We start from the raw sequence: 19139 nt of genomic DNA on the forward strand, positions 1-19139 counted from the left end.
AAAATCTGCATCATTTCAAACACAAAACAACAAGTTTTTTAATGGTTGGGTCATTTTTAGTGCAGATTAAATATAATTTAATTTAAAAAATCAGTAAAATGATGAGCCGTTTATGTTAATAGAAAACACGAGTGTTTGCAGAGATCAGTGAGGATTCAGGATGGATGATCAGTGTTTCTACTGAAACTTTAGCTGCTGTTTCCATTTAAAACACTTCACTTTTTAGTCCATATTCAGATATATTTGTGAAAAATACAAAATATCTATAAAAATGTATTTGTTTTCAAAATGTTTTTGATGCTAACTATGTTTTATCATTTTTATTTGATGTTTTTATTATAATTCAAGATAATTTATTCATTTTTCACTCACATTCTACCAAGAACTTTTGACATTTATATATTTTTTAAATGATTTCAATGTTCTATTATGACTAAACATTTCATTTTAACTTTGGTTCTTTCATTAAATGTATCCTTTTAATTCAGTCAAAGGTTTTCAAAAGTGCAAAAACATAACTATTTTATTATTTAATATTATTATTTTAATCTTTGAGATTTGCTTTTATGTCCAAATTCTTCCTCCATAAAGTTCTTTCTTACTTCATTTAATCTAAATAATCTATAAATTAAGGTTATGGTTAAACTTATGTTTAAAAGAGAAAAAAAAAAGAAACCATACATTTTCTTGCTCCGTTAAAGTAATAAGCGCCTAAGAATGTTTTATTGTTAAAATATTTTCTGCATTTTTATTATTTTTGCTACGGTTTCAGTGGTTTGAAATCCCTTCTTAAGCTAAATATTTGTATTTCAGGTGCAAATTGTATTAAAAGTGAATGACTTTATTATATTTTAATTTCTTTTCTGCTATTATTCAGAGTTCTTGTTTAATTTTCTGGTCTCATAAGGAGCAGAGCACACGCCGTGTCTAACGAGATTACTTCCAATAATACCCGGCAAACAGGCGTGTGCTTTTCATGCTGATAAGTGGGCGGGTAATCAATCTGCAGACAAACGCCGCGCTCAAATAAAAAGTTAATCATGTGAGGAAACTCTCTGATCATCGCTCTTTGTGCATAATTGATCTGCTCCACAGTTGGAGCTCACGGCAGAACAATGTTCAGAGATGAGATTCAGTCCTTCAGGATCTGAAGTGACAGGAAGGAGGAGAAGCTGTGAGGTTCGATTCCCGCCGAGTCCTCTGCTGTGGTTGTACGGCTGCGTTCACCTTCTCACTAGATCCTAAAGCTAGAACCCCTAAACGGGTGTGACAAAAATATGAAGGATGAGCCTGTAGAACCAAAATACAATTTTTTTCTATGGGCGTGCTGCTAGCCACAGCTCAGTGTGAACATGTGAGGATGGCGTAGGTGAGACACAGGTGTGTCGGACAAATGTTTTCATTGTTCAAACCCCCCAAACCCAGCAGACGTGCACGCTCCTCATGTGCAGTCTCACTGTTTGAAATAAAAGAAAAGAGACGACCACAGTTTAGTTTATGTGGAGATTGTGCACCCTCCATGCATGCAGTATTTCAAGGGGTCAGTACTCGCATAGAGCAGGGGGCGGACAACTACGGCCTGGGGGCCATTTGCAGGTCACTTTTTCTGGCCCACCAAACTGCAAAAACTGTAAACGGATAATCCCAGTTTGCTTTGCCAGTACTTCAGGTGTCTCCCCACAGATGGCGCTCTGCAGAAACGATGACCTTTAATTAGGTGCAGAAATTCTTCTGCGTTAATGTGACGTTGGAAGGTTTGTCTTTTTTTTACGTTCATGCTTGTTTTCTGAGTCGGAGAGACGTTTTTCTGATCGTACCGACAGCATGTGAACGCAGCATTTCTCTAGTTTGTGTTTTTCCATGAAGGACATCAACGCATTGGTGCAATTGGTACTAAAAGAGAACAAAAGCCACCATTTTGAAATAAAATACCCATAGTGTTCTGTTTTAAAGGGACATTGAAGTAAAAAAAAGGATACTAACTCGTGTACACCAGTGAGCAATAAAAACGTTTTTTTTACTTACATTTTTAGAAAAAAACGTTTTTTTAGATACTATCAGGTAAACAGTTATCATCTGGTGTGCACCAGTTAGTAACCAGAAACAAAAAAACTTTTACTTCAATTTTTAGGAAAAACAAAAAACTTCACTGCAATTTTTTTTTTTTTTACTTCAATGTCCATTTAGGGGCTCCATAGTTCTACTATATTTAAATAAAAATAAAGCCTGTTTTCATCAGAATTCGATGATATTTCTTTTCTCTAAAATACTCCACACATCTGCTCCTGGTCTGACCCTTCTTCACTAGAGTGTGGAACATGTGAGGACATCGTATGATATAAGCGCATGAAACTTCCAGTACCCTTACAAATACTTCACGATACACCGACGTCTCTTGAGGTGGTCGTATGAAGGACTCTGACACACCTGTGCTCCCCTCATGCTACCTTCACTCCGAGTATGTGACAAGAATGTGTCTTTAATGTGCATTTAGCCCGTGGTGTTCCCTCTGGACTGCTCTATTCCAATATATGTAAGACTTTGTGTCATAGAATTCCCACCGATCACAAATCTCAATTAAATTCTCCTCTAGATCATTTTTTAAATGATCGGGACTTCCTGGAATTAAAAGAGATGCCATCCATACATCAATACTAAACCTGAGTCCCTGATTCGCCAAAGTTTGACCTGATTTAACTTTCAAAGCGCTCAATAGATGTGTGTTTTGTACGTAGAGCCCAAAAACGGTTGTAAAAATGTGTGTAGCTGCAGGAACATGAGAGTTTTGAACATATATGAACATTTACATAGACTGTAGAAGTGGATGGTTGAATGCACACCGCCGAGGGTGATGTGTATGGCAAGCAAAAGGCGTCAATAACCACCAGGAAAAGCGCTGTAAAAAAAACGGCCTTGTGTTGTCTCAAAACGGGTAAAAACGGTGTTTTATCGCGTAAAAAAACGTGAGTAAAACGAGCCGTTCTAGCGCCATCAAAACTGTGCATCAATAAAACGGCGACTGACCCACCCAGTTTTTGAATGTCCGGTCCTGTGAACGGTCAGATTGCAGAGAGCTGTGTCTTAAAGCTACGTTGGCCACTATGCAAACAAAAGGGGTCAATAATTGCCAGGTAAAAAACAGGCGTCTTGGCCATGAAAAACACAGCTTTTTAAGCACGTTTTAAAAGTACGTAAAGCACGTAAAAGTACGTAGTAAGCACGTAAATTACGCCGCCTTTGGTTGTCTGAAAACAGGTGAAAAAGCAGCATTTTGTGCGTACAAACTGCACGTCAAACAAGCCATTCTGGTTCCATCAAAACTACGCATTGATAAAACAGGCAGCTGAGCCGTTCAGGTGCTGTGGGTTTGTGGAATGTCCCGGCCTGTGGACGTTCGTAGAGAGATCCTCGACACTATGACAAGCAAAAGGTGTCAAAAATCACCAGGTAAAGCACCAGAATAAAAACAACATTTTAGCCATAAAAAATATGCTTTTTACACGTTAGCACATAAATTACTCTGTCTTGTGTCATCATAGAATGGGCGAAAAAAACATTTTATCGACACATGATTTTGGTTGCAATAGAACAGCTTTTTATGCCTGTTTCAGGACAACACAAGACGGCATAATTAAAAATGATACATTAAAAACTTGCGTGAAAAGCTGTGTTTTTCATGGTGATTATTTACCGCTTTCGCTTGCCGTACATGTGAACGTAGCTTTAAGATGTTGTAGCACCTCTCTACGACCGTACTTAGAAGAAGATTCTTTTTGGTTTTACTAACTTTGATGATTTCTATTTAATACATCTCTTGATTTTATTAACCAAGCATTAAAACCAAATTTAGAAATAAAAATTTTAATTTTTTTGAATTATTTGCTGAAATCAGACAGTATTTACACTCTTTTTTACCTTGCCACAACAGAAAAAGGAATTAAAACTCATCATCTGTATCCGATCTACAGAATCATTTAATATTGACTCATTTTTGTTGATCTAATGTATTCCCCTGGTGCTTTCTGGAAAAACTGATGTACAGTATTCTGTTCTTGTTCTATACTGTAAGTCATAATTATTCTGAATAAAGTTTGTTAAGAAAGAAAAACTCTGTCATCGTCCACATACCTGGACATTCCAAAGCCTAGAGTATCTGAACAGATCAGCTTACTGTGTGGCCTTACAAGACTCCTTCACCATGGACCACTGCAGGCTTAACTTTTTGCTTTTCCAAACAACCATAAGTTTGTGACACGTGGAGGACATGTCAGAGTTTTCCCCCTTTAGCAGAAAACACCCCCCTCCATGGGTGCAGGAGTGTTATTTCCTCTTCTGCAGCAGAACAGCTTTACATAACCTGACAGTAAGCCTCCAGTCGCCGCCTGCTTTAGACAGAATTGCTCATACGCCTATTTTAGGATGAGCACCGAGGATGTGAAGGATGGATTTCTGAAAGCTCCAACACCTTCACGCCTTTTCTCCAGAAAAGTTCCACAACGTTTACAAACAGAGCAAGTTCTGGATTGAGATGAACAGGAGATTCTAGTTTCTTTGTGAAGCAGAAACTTGTGGATATTTACAGTTTCTGGGATGACTTGAGAGCGCTCCATTGGTGGTTGGTTCTTCGCCTCTTGTCAACAGTTCTGATCTGGACCAGGAAGCCGAGCTCTGTCCTGATCATCCCCACATCAGTTGCTCAAGATTTGTTCTCTAATTTTTAAGTAAATTAAATTTAAAATTACGTTTCTGAGGCCAAAGTTTGGCTGTGCTTGTAGACTTAACTTAGCTGTGTGTGAAATGTTTAGATGATTGCTCAAACAAAGGTTTGCTTTTGCCATATTCTGGGGAAATGTGAAAATTGATTAATTTCACATATTGCCACAAACAGGTCTTGTGGTCATTTCATAATCATTTTAAAACTTCCTTTGTGTGTCTGGGTTTGGTCAGTTTAAAACTCAAAAGTAACATTTTAGTATAGAAAAAAAAGTGCCTTTTTCTTGGGAAATTATGACTTCTCAAAATTTGTTCTTGTAAAATTATGACTATTTTATAGTAATTTTATTACTTTATATTGAACGAATTTTGACTTTTTCACCATTTTACAACTTTAACTTAACAGCATTGAATGTTTTCTCATACGTCTGTTGTCCCTCCTTCTGTTCTTGTCATGAATCGGTCCTCTGTTTCTGGCCATCAACTCGATCCATCACCTGAGTACTAGCACTTATTGGATCTCCATACTACACTTCCCATCAGCCCCTGCTGTCTCTCCCAGAAGCCCCACAGCCGTTTTCCATCAATCAGTCAGAGCTCTGAGCCTAACTCAGTGCGAAGTCTTGTTTGTGCCACTCTACCTGCTCAGCCTTCTGAGCTTTCTCATCGTCACCGGATCTTCTTCTTCGTCTTCCATTCTGATTGTTTGCCGTCTGCCCCGACCCTCGCCTGGACCCTGGCCGCTCTGATTGTTCCCTGATGTCCTCATGCTCGTGTTTGACCTCTGCCTGCCTCACCCTGATTTAGCTTTGTGGACTTCTAGCTCTGCTTCACTCCCGTTTTCCTGTCTGTGCCAAATAAAGAAATTGTTTTTATTTCTTCAAAAGTCTCTTCTTGCTCGCTTGCTGTTTAAGAACATTCAATTGCTACAGAAGGGCTGAGAGAGGACGAAATACCTGAGTAGTTTAATACCATTTCAGGGATTTGTTTTCTTATCACACAGTTAGATAATAACAGGTGTAGGAAATTATTTCCGACATTTTTGTTAAGTTTTAGCTTGGGGCCTCCAAGGTGTTGCCAATCGCCCACCTTTGCCTAACGGTAAGCACGCCTTCAGCCACCCCTAGTCCCTGCTGATCATTCACTCTCCAGGTCTCCAGGAGCTGGGCCGCTCCACCTAAAGGACTTAAAGTTTCATGTGAGTGGAAGGACTTACGTCAGAGTCAGGAAGCAGGTCGTCCTCGTCGTCCATGCTGTAGGACACGCTGTGGAAGTCCTGCGTCTCGGCCAAAAGCTTCCTCTCCAGGGTGGCGTCGGGCCGCATGTCCACGAAGGTGGTCTCCAGGTAGTCTTTGCTGAGGACGGGGTTGGCGCTGCCCCAGATGGAGGGTGCGGGGTAGAAGGACTCCAGCGTGCGAGGTAAGGAGCAGGGGTCCAGCAGCTGCTGCTCCTGGAGCTCCGGAGGGTGTCCACAGAAACTCTTCCACGCTAAAGGAGGGTAAGCCTTGTCCTCCTCACACTTCACCAAGAGGCTCTTGATCCGGCGCCCCGGGTCCTGTCCCGGTCCGGTCCCCAACCCGGGCACAGAGGCCCAGCTGTTGTCGGGTGTTTCTCCCAGGAGAGGGTGCTCCAGCTCATCCGCACCATCCATGTCCTGCTTTGAAGAGCGACCGCACGAGACTCCACCACATCAACGGCCAGATGTAATCTGCAAATCGGTTGTCTGAAGAGCGTCCAATCGGTTTATGCAAAGGCAGCTGCTTTGCTGGTTTTACTGATAATCCATCTTTAATCCCATTCTTTCATTTTTCTGTTATTACAGGGCTTCACCCAGGAGACAATAGAGAGTTCATGGGAATTCGAAAGGTCTGACGGGAACCAAATCCTGCATGCTATGAGGCGTGGGCCGACGCCACATCTCAGATTCTCCGACCTCGATGGCTCTGATGAATGACTGGACGGATCAGCTGGCTCTGTTCCAAAAAGCTCCAAGCATCCTCACAGGAGGCTGAAGAAAGCTGTGCTCCACGTGTTTTCCACAGTGAACCTCCTCTGGTGTTGCAGCATCAGCGTTCCACAAACTCTCAAAACTTTATCGGTTCTTGTTTCCCCTCACAGTAACCAGGAAATCTGCCAAAAGAAGAACAAAATCACACAAAACGTTGAGACTCTCCAGCCTAAATGAAATAATTTCCTTACAGGATGCTGCAATCTGAACCCATAATGGATCCTTCATCCCCACAGGCGTCTCTAACCTTCTTCAGCAGCTCGCTGCCGTTCCACTAACTGCTCAAGTCCTCAAAGGACTGAATGTGCAGAGTTATAATTAGCTCATTTATTCAGTTTCTGCCACCCCGGCGAAAATTCCCGCTCTGAGACTGCGAGCTCGGATCTGCTTAGTTAATGAGAGGGGATCTGAAAGGCTGCCTGTCCTGATTACCCCCCCACGGAAAAGGAAATGGACTCGTGGGATTTGGCGCCTTTGTGCTGATTGTCAACTTGTTACCACACAAGTGTGTTACGGTAAAAGATGAAATGTGAGCGGACGACTCCTCTGCATTCCCATCACCACAAACGGCCTTTCAATCACAAAGATCTTCATCCTGAAGCATCGTGGGAGATCGATGCCCACCAGAGACGTCTGATTTCCTCTGAGGATTGGTCCAGATCCGGCTGAGTCAGCAGGAAAATCTGAGCTGTTTGATCGGAATCTCTCAAAAGTGAAGCCAAAAGACCAAAAACTCACTTTGATTTGCTAAGAAAAAAAACCCATATAGTGTAAAAATGTCACTGACTGACACTACAAAAACAGAACCCCTAGAATAAATCAAATATTTAAAATTCAACAAAAAATACACTTTTTACATAAAAGTATACTAGTATGCTAAGATAGAAACATAAAACTAAAACATCTGGAAATAGGGTTAAAAAATACAAGAATTCTTATTTTAAGAAAAAAAAGTCTAAGAAATCCATCCATCAATTCATCAATCATCCATCCATCCATCAATTCATCAATCATCCATCATCCATCCATCAATCCATCCATCATCCATCCATCCATCCATCATCCATCCATCCATCAATCATCTATCCATCCATTCATCCATCCATCCATCATCCATCCATCCATCCATCCATCCATCCATCATCCATCCATCAATTGAGTTAATGGTTAAAATATCTAAATTGTGGAACTTTTGTTATTGATCCAATATTTCACTTTTTCCAGAATACTTTTCTAAGTATTAATTCAAAATCAGAACAGCAGAAAAAAAATATAGTTTGAAAAAGATCGTATGTGACGTAGAAAATGCACTATGCAGACTAGATGCTCTCTGCTCTGAGCTCTTAGCAACAGCGAGGGGGCGGGGTTGCTTCATGCCAACAGTCCGGCCCACAACTCAAAGGTGAATTTCAAATAAACTCCGGCTGCTCTGCAGAAACTATGTCCAAAAACTCAAACTTTCTGGATTTGGCTAAAAACGTCATAACGACAACTAAACTCTCACTGGGAACGCTTTGAAAATACCCATAGATAAAGAGAGTGGCAGTTTTTGCAGTGCAAAGAGCAACAAACCTCCTTTTTAAAGAGTAAAAAAGTCTCATGGCTGACGGCACCTTCTCTTTAATGAAGGGATTATTGTTTCTTCTACCAACAGGAAGAAGAAATGAAGTCCTCAGGAGGCGACTCTGAGCTCTGTTCTTCCCGTTTGTCTCCATGTAAAAATCTACATTATGAGAAAGAAAAACATCTACAAAGAACATAGAGAGCAAAGAAAAAGATGTACGTTTACCTTTAGATTCACTGTCTCAAAGATGACTAAAACTGTCAGCAAATAAGGACTAAAAAGCAAAAAATTGAAGCTGAAACCCAGAAGGACAAACATCTGAACCTGACAGAACAAAGCAGCAACATAATGAAACTCTGTTCCTCAGAAAGTCCGAGAAACGGTTTGTTTCAAGAACGCCTTCAGAACGACCTCATCAGACACGTCTCCGCCCATATCACCGACGACCTTCTCCGATCGATCCGCCATAAATGTCCACAGGCTGAAATATCAACTCCTGCTGTTCTTTTACATTTTTATGTTTAATGTTTATGATTTGACGCATTTATAATGTTGATATGTTTACTTCAAATCCTCTTTTTGGTTGTTAATTTCTCTTTGTTTTTAGGGAGACACATTAATCTCTCGTCCAGGGACAACACATGAAAAAAAACAGCTGAATCTGTTTAACTCGGGAGCTCCAGTCTTTATAGTCTTTGATTTACTGTAACTTTTCAACCGATAAAATGATAATTCCAGTAGATTCTGAAGGAGAAAAGCGGCTCGACGAGCCGCTTTTCTCCTTCAGAATCTACTGGAATTATTGTTTTAATGGTTTAAAAGTTAAAGTATGTTAAAGATATTGTGTTTAACCGTCACAGACGACGCCTCAGGTGTTAAAGGGTTAATGTGGATTGTCAAAATAAACAATTTAAATAAATCAATAAAAACACCATCAAGCAGTGAAGATGAGTAGATGCTAACGCCGATACCTGAAACCCGAATTTAAAAAATACTGAAGAACAGGAACAGAAATCTGAAAAACTCAAAAAATATAAATAAAATAGAAGCCAAATGAGCAATAAATGCTTTAATTTTTAATTTTTGCTTGCTTTACTTAAAAAAAGAAACTTCTAAACATTTGATTTAGATTTTAAGGAAAATAACTTCTTGAAATCAAACCAATTTTGTTCTTTTGCTGCATAAAAACATCCACTGGTATTCCAGGGTTTGAATCATTTCCATGATGTGCACTTTAAAAAACAGCTATGTGAACTTTTTTTGTTTTTTAGGGAAAAAATAAAGAAAGAAAAAATTAAAAATGTAAATTTACAGGAAAATTAAATGAACTGATTCAGGAAAACATTGTCAGGAATGAACAAAAACAATCAACTCTCGAAAAATCTTTATGAGTTCATACTCAAAGTCATTCCTTTAAGTAAAAAAAAAAGTTTTTTATTTTTTTCAGATGTTTCTGAGTTTTAGGTTTTCTTAAATAAATCGGTTTTAGCATCTAAACTTGACAAACTCAGATCTTTAGAGTCCTAATCCATCATCTCTTTTAAAAACATTCACCGTAGTAATTTAATTACTGTTTTTTAATTATTGTTTTCTGTAGTTTCAGGAGTTGATTAGAAATTGGTCTCTAAGCTGAGGGCGGGACTGTTGGTGCAGAGCAACCCCGCCCCCTTTCCCTTCCCCCTTGGGAAGCAGAGCAGAGAGCTTGTGGCCCCGCCCAGTGTTTTTTTCAGCGTCAAAAATACAATCATTTTCCAACTACATTTTTTCATCTGCTCCTGATTCACAACAGTTTCAGTAAATATACTCAGACATGCAATTTTTAAGCTTAATTTTCTTTATAAAGGTGTCCTCCATCATCAGTAAAATGCCACAAGAGCATGTTAAAAACACAATTTTCATCGGAGTGGGTCTTTAATGTGTAAAAAAAATCTCTGTTGATACTTTAAGAAAACATAATTTAACTGTTTGAAGCTTAAACAAAATTCTGTTTGACAGCCTCAGCTGCAGGAGCATGCAGGTTGTCTTCTCCTCTCGGATCGTTTTAAAAACACCAAAGCAATCGTTCATCCCAGCTGATGCTCCAAGCTGCAGCTCGCCTGCTGTTCTGACACAATTCTCAGCTAAGCAGAGGCCGTAAATGAGCATTTCTTCCTCCGACAGACGGCCGGCTGAAGAAAGGATCAGGAGAAAGTCAAAAACAAATCGGATCCAATCTGTGCTAAACGACTGCAGAACGAAGAAGAGTTGAAATGACGGCTGTTGATGCTCACGGCCATAAAGAAATGAATCAAAGAAATTAAATCTATGCAAACATTTTGTCCTCAACAAACTGACTTCCTGTTTTTTTTGTTTGTGTTTTTTCATCCGGTGAGTCACCTCCCTGACCTCCGGCGCAGCGTGACTCATTTCTGTCCCTGCAGAAGCTGGTGTAAAGCTGACACAAAGATGAAATGTTGCGTTTGCAGTTTCCAACTTGAGAGAAAGAGCTTTTTAACCTCCTCTCGTGATAGGATAAGCCCCGCCCCCTGACCACAGGGTAAGCTGCTTAGAGCGTGGATGGACGGCTGCTGGCATAACGGAGTCATTTCTGACAATTAGCTAATGCTTTGTTCCAATCACTTATGGAGAAGTGGACGTTCCAATCTGAAAACCAGTTTGAATCGGATTGTTTGCAAGTGGCGTACCGTCTGGGCTGCGAAACCTTGAGTGAAGGCTGAAAATGATCAGAAAATTAGCATCTAAATCACAGACAAATGTTTTTTTGACACATTTGTCCAAAGTATATTTTAGATCATCCCAACTGCTCTGTCCGCTTCTCTCACAGCTCTACACCCTGGCTGCTCTGCTGTCAGACTGTTATTCACATGAAAGTTTCTGACCAATCAGATTTTAGCACTCACTTGTTGCTAGGTTCATGAAAGTTTGCCCTACGCTCATACCTCACTTTTGAGGCGGCTTCACATGAAAAACACAGCTGATTAAACCATAGCCATATATGGATTAAACAAGTTCACGTTGATTCAACCAATCAGAATTTGAGTTGGAGTCTCTGCAGCTTCATGAGGGCAGAAGATGAAATAATCGCCTCTGATTGGATGGTCAAAGCTCGTGCTACCAAAAGCTAACTTCTTCTGTTGTTCAGGCAGTAGGCAGTAGATGTACTTGATTTTTGTTTGAATTACTCGCTGTTTTGCAGTTAACAATAGAAGAAGGCGGAAAAGTTGATTTAGTTGCTGATATATTGTGTGAGCCATTCTTAAGATGGACTTTTCCAGAAAAATTGGACATCGTCAAAAAAGGCCGACCACCCCCGAAGATAGCGAACCTCTCATCAGGAAAAGGATTTGTTCGCCACTTTCAGCCTTCCAGCAGTTCTGTCCGGCGAGGTAACAGAGTTTTGTGACCAGTTTGAGCGACAAAGGGACCAGAATGAGAACTTCCATACCGCCACTGAACGCATCACGGCTGCTCTGAACGCATTGAGCTGCAGCGACTCATTACCGGCAGGATTTAGGAATATATCATTTCCCAGACAAAAAACAGGTCTCAACACCATTAAAAACTAGAGTTTATCTCCTTCAAAGACCCCCAGAGATTTCAGGAACACTACAAAACCTTCCCACAATCATCCACAGAACTACAGAGCGCTCTTTGGTCCAATCCAAATTCTTCCCTCCTCCCCTCCCCTTCATTTAGCCCTCCAAACGGAGAGTTATGAAACAACAGTGTCTCATATTTCGAATGTCACTTCCGTCGAGGACGTCACCAGTAAATGCCGATCCGCTAGCTTTAGGTCGAAGCTTCCAGCGCTTATATAGACATAACAACAGCGGTTTTATAACTTTAAAAAGTCATGCTACAACAAAAAGTCATTACTTACATTTAAATGTAAATGTGGTTCAGAGCGCACCCACGTGAAGAAAAGCTTCTCAGCACGATACGGTTTGGCCTCATATTCCTTTGTTTGGAGGGTCGGATTTAAAAAAAACTTTTCCTGCACAAACATATACTTGAACTCCCCCTTCAAACGGAGGGAAAGGGAGAAGGGAAGAATTCTGATTGGGCCTTGGATCTGTCTCAGCTGAGAACAGAGTGTCAGCATTTCGCAGTAAAATCTCCCGCTAATCTCCTGGACTTCATGGATGGAGTTCATCTTTGTATAAGTTGGATTTGCTGTAAATAAAAATAATTTAAATAAAAACGCTTATTTTCAAGTTTAATGAGTTGTCAATTGTACTTTGATGTTTGTTGCAGTGGGAGGAGACTAGTTTTTACAATATTTTCAACTGCAGTGAATTCAGTCTATTTAAATTGTCCATTTATGATGGAATTTCTCTATAAGATAATATTCATAATAACAGAATAGTGTTAGAAACATAAAATAGTTCATGTCAACAAGGAGGGTTTTGGTGGAGGAAGACGCTTCATCAACCACAAACCGTTGGATTCAGATTGAAAACCGGTCTGAGGCAGAAAAACGGAAGAAGATCCAACTGCATATTCACTTTTCTTCTCTGCAGACTGAGGATTGCTTCAGTGACTCATCGCTTCAGGAAGCTGAGGAACAAAGAGCCGGAGGTCTGATGGCGCCGCGGAGGCCGGACCGGCAGAGTGATGGTTTCATGACGTCAGCACACCGCCTCCCTCCACCTCCATCCCAAATGCCTCATTCCAGCAGAGACACACTCAGCTTTATTACGCCCCCGCCTCCCTCCATCGCTGCCCACCCACCGTAAAAAGACTTCTGTCAGCTGTATTATCCCCCCGCCTCCTTCTCCAGCTCTGCAAAGCTCATAAAGCATCCAGTCAGGTGGAGGTGGAGGTGGGGAGGCTTTGCAAGGACGCCTCTGCAAATCACCAGTGACACTTTAACAAGAGGTCCTCCTCCCCGCCGCCGACTCCCCCTCTCCTCTGAGTCTGCTGCGTCCACAAAGACACAGCCGTCGCTAACCTCCTCTCCTCCTTCATCCAGCCGCGCTCCTGCAGAGAAGCCGCACAAAAGCGCGTCTCTTTTTTTTTCCTGTCGTTTTATCCAGCAGTGACATGAAAGGCAAAGCCGGAAATGTGCAACCAAAGGAAAAAGTTGCTGCTGAGTCTTAGAGGGATTTTCAGCGACTCTGCAGTCTTCTGTCAGCCTGTGAGAGCGCACTCCTCCTCCTCCTCCTCCTGCTGTAGCGTTTTAGCTGATACAGATGGAGGAGATACTGGAGAGCACTCCAGGAAAAGGAATAGGAGATAAGAATAAAGAGAGATTTGGGAGACTGGCACTGTCAGGATGAGAGGGAGCAAAAATATATTTAAAGCAGGAGCTGCATTGTATGACCCACAGGTGATACCTGCAACCACCATCACCCCCCTTTGAACTGTCCCTCACCCTCTGCCTCAGACATCGCCCCCTTTTGACCTGCCCCTCCCCCTCTGCCTCAGACATCGCCCCCTTTTGACCTTTACAAGACAAATTCATGAAAAGCAACACTTTCTTTTTCAAAACTGGGGGTTTTCTGTTAGTTTTATCTCTATAGCAACCATTTCAAGTTTTGATTGCCTGGGGGTGACAAACACGTCTATGTTATTTTTAGAAGAATTGGCTACAGTAAATTTTTGGATTTCCTTGACAACAGAGGTTTTTTTGTTAACCATGCCCTCAACCATGCCACTATTTTCCTGAAATAGTCACATCAAACATCATATTATTTTGTTCAGCTTGATACATTTTCAAAATATTCTGGTAAAACATGTGGAAGCAACAGGGGAACGCCACTTTTGCGAGCTCACCAAACTAGTGCCATTTAAAATCTGTAAATTTAGAGGGTTTATAGCTTGTAAAATCAACTTTTTGGAGCTTTAATTCCTTGTTGCAAACAACTCCAAAGTGGTATTTTGATCCATTCAGTTTCTCTAAGCATTCTTCTAACATTCTGCTCTCTGAACACCAGCCCCTCCCAATCCAGAAAAACGAGCGGGTCCTCATACTGTGATGTCACGAAGTGAGAACAGCCCCTTCCAGGACGAGAGTGCGCTGCCAGCTCCGCCCCCAGGCTTACACACATCCACTTTTTCCACAGAGCCAAAACTTACATTTTATATGCACAATATGCACATCCATCTTTGCAAAAGTTTAAATGTTGTTTGTTTTTGTGGGAGAAACGCAGACACGCTGACGTCATGAAATGGACGGCACCCACAAGGAGTGAAAGGCGGAGCCTCAGAAATCAAGTCGTCTTACTTCCGGGTTGGAAATGAGTTCATAAAGATAACTCATTTCATAAAATAATTGTTCTTTAGTGTGTCAAAGTAATATATCATCATACATATGGATATAGTTTACTCTGAAAGGTTTATTAATGCCTGATAAAGGCCCTTTAAAGGGAACTTTTCTCCACAAGTAGCTTCTCAATGATGCTCGAGGAGATAGGAGAAAACAGGTTCAAATCTCTACAAGGAGTTCACATTTGTTGCTACCTAAAGCACACGTCACTTCCACTAAAGCAAATTTCATGCTACAAATGTAAACTCCTCCAGTACGGATTTCAATCAGCAATCACAGTACTGAAGATTTTTTTTTTATTTTTTTTATTCAAAATGGCGGTCAATGAAACTTCGGTATTGGCTGAATTCTAAAGCTGGTGGTATATGTGTGAAGTTTTGGGAAAATCCCTCAAACAAACATATTCTTTCCTATATTATGGGAAAATGTGAGAAACGCCTACTTTCACACTTTGCCACAAATTAGATTCTGTGGCCATCCCATAATAATTTCAAAACTTCCTTTGGATATCCCTGACACGTTTGGTTTTGTTGGTCCATTTCGAAGAAAAAAATGTTTGAGTTCATTAGAGGATTCACTCGATGTGATGTCATCATTTTTGGAGGGAGGGCTCATTGTGTCCAAAATTCATTTTCAGCAGGTACCAGGTGTGGGTACATTTTGGTGAGTCTTTGAGTATGTGGTGGGGGTCACATTTCCGCTTAAATGTGAAGTAATAAAGAGGAATTGTGAAAAAATCTGGTCCTTTCCATCCAGGACGGCGGCGGGACAGAATCCTCTGGAAGTGCGAGTTAAACGATCTATTGATTTAATTCCCAAACCTTTCTGCTCTCCTCGCCTTGATCTGCAGAGCCACTGCTGAGAGCCGCAGAAAAGATAAGCAAGAAAACAAGCAGGAACACAGAGCGCTCAAAGTAGCAGCATGTTCCTATGGAAACGCGTTCGCCGTGAGTGGAGCTCACTGCAGGAGAAATGAAGCTCCGGATAATTTGCCTTTCCAGCTCCTCCGCATGGCTTCCGAACAAGTGGATCATTCCTGCATTCACTAGTCTCCTCGTTTCTGCAGATTTTTGTGGAAAAAGGATGCAGATTTTCCACGGATCAAATGAATAGGGCCCCCCGGAAACATGACCCCCCCCTGTACATGTATGCGTATAAACCTCCACTTCCTCCCCCACCTCACCTTGTTTCTCACCCTTAGGAGGCCTTCATGCCCCCACACGACCACGCATGCATCAACCGCCGCTGGTGGTGGAGCGCAGTGAGGCCCCCCCTCAGTATGTTGCTCTCTGCAGGGGGGGTAGTCACTGTACTGTAATCCGAGTCTGCGGGCGTTGAGGACTGCCTGCAGCTCACCATGATCTGTTGTTGTCGTGTGGGTCTGCATGCATGAGCGAGTCCTTCCGCCTCACTGACAGTCAGTCTGCCGCTTCTCTGGGCTTTACATGCACGCAGACACGCATACACGCATACACGCATCTGCATGATGATGAGAACATCTCTGCTTTCTGCAACGCATCTAAAAGTCTTTCCCTCTCAGAAGCACGGACACTCTGGTGTTTTTTCAGCTCTTTCTGGTCTCAAACATTCAGCTTTTTCTGGAGATTTCTGCTCACACTCCTGCTTTTGGTCATTCTGGCAAATATTAAAGACCCATTCCAATGAAAAAGTGTTTTTTCTGATGATGGAGGACATGTATAAAGAAAATTAAGCCTAAAACTGCATTTCTGAGTATTTCTTTTTTATTGCAAATAAAACAAATAATTTAAAAGAGCCTGTAGGTTTTATGTTGAAGATTCCTGCTCCGCTCCATTCTGATGCATCCACAAATAGATCCATGAACGTCTTTGTTTTCCTGGTCTGAGCTGGAATTTGGATCAGAACCAGCTGGATCGCCATTTTTATTGCACCGCTGTTGTTAGGTCAGGGTTGTGAGGGGCTGTAAGCTAGTGGGAGACCATGTATACAGTTGGGCGGCAGAACAACTCAGAGGTAAATTTCTAATGAACTCCTGTCACTCTGCAGAAACTATGTCCTAGAAAATGACATAAGCTTTTTAATTTAGGCTATAAACAGCATCATAAAAAAAAAACCTTTAAGAGAGCTTTAAAAATTGAGCTTAACTTTCTTTATGTCCTCCATCATCAGAAAAATGCCACAAGAACATGTTAAAATCACACAGACACAATTCTCATGATATTGAGTCTTCAAAACGTCATAAATCGTAGACCAGAGTGACCCAAACCAGGAGTGTGACCAGAAACATTCCGAAACCTGAATGTTTGAGACCAGAACTCCAAACCGTCTTATGTGGATCACAAATCAACTGGAAAAAATGTAACAACCCTAAAAAAATGACCTACAGTAAACTAAATGATGGAAATATTCACCATCCTTCTTGTTTAATGAATGTTCTGGATCATTTCTGGGCTGAAAACGTCTCCCAGAAATCTCAGATTTGGTTGGACGTTGTTGTGTAGCTGTTTTACACTTTTCTGTTGCACCTTTCGGTGCTTCTTCCAGCTGCTCATTTTTTTACTGTTTAGCTTTTGTTATTTTATATATAGAATACTTTTATAGTTGTTTGAGAGAAGATTTTGAACAACGAAGAGGAATAAAGCCGAAAAGAGGAGAACACCTTTGACTTGGATCTCGAGGTATCAACAGAGACGTCAGTACCAGACGGTAAACTGGACGCAAAAACTGAGTGTTTGGAAACGTTGGCACGTGGGGATGTCTAATTTAGACATAACAGCTAGCTTAAGGCAAGAATATTAGTAATACTCCAAATTAGCCAAAAAAAAGAACAAATCCTAAATTAACCAAAACAGTTAGCCTGTGGCTAAAATATTTGCTAAACCCCAAAAAAGCCTAAAAATCCTTCGTAAATGCCAAAACAGTCAAAGAAGAAAAGAGCTGAATCTGCTGAAAGAGCTGAAGAGGTACGAACGTCCAAAAACATACCGAAGAAAAATAACAATAATAGAGAAAGAAAGAAAAAGTGAATCACTATAAACCAATAAATAGTCTATCTTCTCCCATCATAGTTCAGACTGCAGAAGGGTGGAATAAGAAGTCTCGTTCTATGTGGGTCTCCATCGGCCAGGTTTTAGTTTGGTCTAAAAGAATTCCTTCAATTGTCAGAAGAAGGAACATCTGAAGCTGCAAGATCAACTTTAAACGGCCTCAGAGATCAGAGCGAGCAGATGTTGGTCGTATTGATCTGCGAGGTTTTTCACCTCAACAGTTTTTCCTGAGGAACCGGATCCAGTCACACTGGCTGCTGCTGCAGCTGCTGTGACAAAGGTCAGACCTTCAGGGAATCCGGCTAAATGAACGCAGCATGGTCTGGTAAATGGAGCCGAGCAGCACGTGTCTTCATGCACCAGCATGCTCCTCATTGAGGGCATGGTGCGCAGCGTCCCTCCTCTCTCACAGAAAAGGTCCTGCTCTTAATTAGAACCGCCGGCGGCTGGAAATGTCCTTTTGAGAGCTTCTGGTGCCTTTGCTGCTCCGTCCTCACGTTGGGAACTGCAGGCTGATCAGATGTGTGCTCTGTCAGATTGAGTTCGTGCCTTTGGAGAGCGTGCACTCACACAGCAAACAGCCAAGTGACACAGTGAGGTGTTTGCTCAGAGGGTTTGCTCTGCTGCTGCTGCTGCTGGTGGTGGTGCTGAGGATGCTGATGCTGCGACCACATCATCAGCAGCAGCAGCAGATCCATTTCAGGAGGAAAAAACGAAGATTTTTTCCAGAGAAGCTGCAGCAGCATCTGCTTTTTGATTCATGTTTTCAGAAACTTCATGTACATTTGCAACAATTCACGCCAGATCACAAAACTTTAACTGAAAAAAATCAAATATTAAGCTGAAAAAGGTTCGATTTTCTAATTTGACTGAAAAGAATGAAAAGAAAAATCGGATTAAAAACAAGATTATCTTCATCATCATCATTCCAGATTCGGATCCAGCCCCCGCCCCCGCCTCCTCACCTTCAGTCCTCGCTGTCCCGTGGGGGGGGGGCACGCCGGGGTCCCGGCAGAATTCCGTGCAGAAAGCAGGCGCGCGCTCGTTCCGTGGGAGCTGCGGACGTGCGCGGAGTGGAACTTGACTCCTCAGCTGCTCTCTCTCTCTGATGAAGCGGTTCCACCTGCGCATCCTCAGTACCGCATCCGCGGAGCTCCCGCCTCCGCCTCCTCCTCCTGCTCCTCCTCTCACAGGGAGTCTCTCCTTAATCCCGGTTGCAGAGAGTGGATCAACTTTCCTCTTCCTCTCCTCTTTTGTCCTCCTCCTCCTCTTGTGGAGGACGGAGATCCGGGTCCTAACGCCGCCGGCCTCACGAGAACCGGAGTGAAGCCGTTCTGCCTTTTCTGCGCCTCTAAGCAGATTACCGGGTCAGAGCCCGAATTTGGGTTCAGATTAGGTTCGTGCTCAAGACTATGGGTTAAGGTCAGCCGCCGTAGGAGTGTGTGTGCGTGCGCGCGCGCACAGGCACGTGCCAATCTTCAATGTAAGGCTTGAGCCTCACATGGAATAAATATCTGCGGGCAAAGAGAAAGTATGAGATGGAAAAATCTGACTGATGCG

At 41.9% G+C, this 19139-nt stretch overlaps 1 protein-coding gene across 1 annotated transcript in view; it reads right to left on the bottom strand.

Moving 5' to 3' along the window:
• The window catches only part of tmem91 (transmembrane protein 91), a 27298-nt gene extending 8450 nt beyond the window's left edge, over positions 1 to 18848 (bottom strand). The window contains exons 1-2 of the mRNA XM_024277707.2: positions 18545 to 18848; positions 5930 to 6843 (exon numbers count right to left, since the gene is read on the bottom strand). Of these exons, the coding sequence (XP_024133475.1) occupies positions 5930 to 6364 (435 nt within the window). The 5' untranslated portion in view covers positions 6365 to 6843; positions 18545 to 18848. The remainder of the gene's footprint in view (positions 1 to 5929; positions 6844 to 18544) is intronic.
• Positions 18849 to 19139: the final 291 nt, after the last annotated feature.

This window comes from Oryzias melastigma, linkage group LG13, assembly GCF_002922805.2.
Source record: "Oryzias melastigma strain HK-1 linkage group LG13, ASM292280v2, whole genome shotgun sequence".
Taxonomy (NCBI): domain Eukaryota; kingdom Metazoa; phylum Chordata; class Actinopteri; order Beloniformes; family Adrianichthyidae; genus Oryzias; species Oryzias melastigma.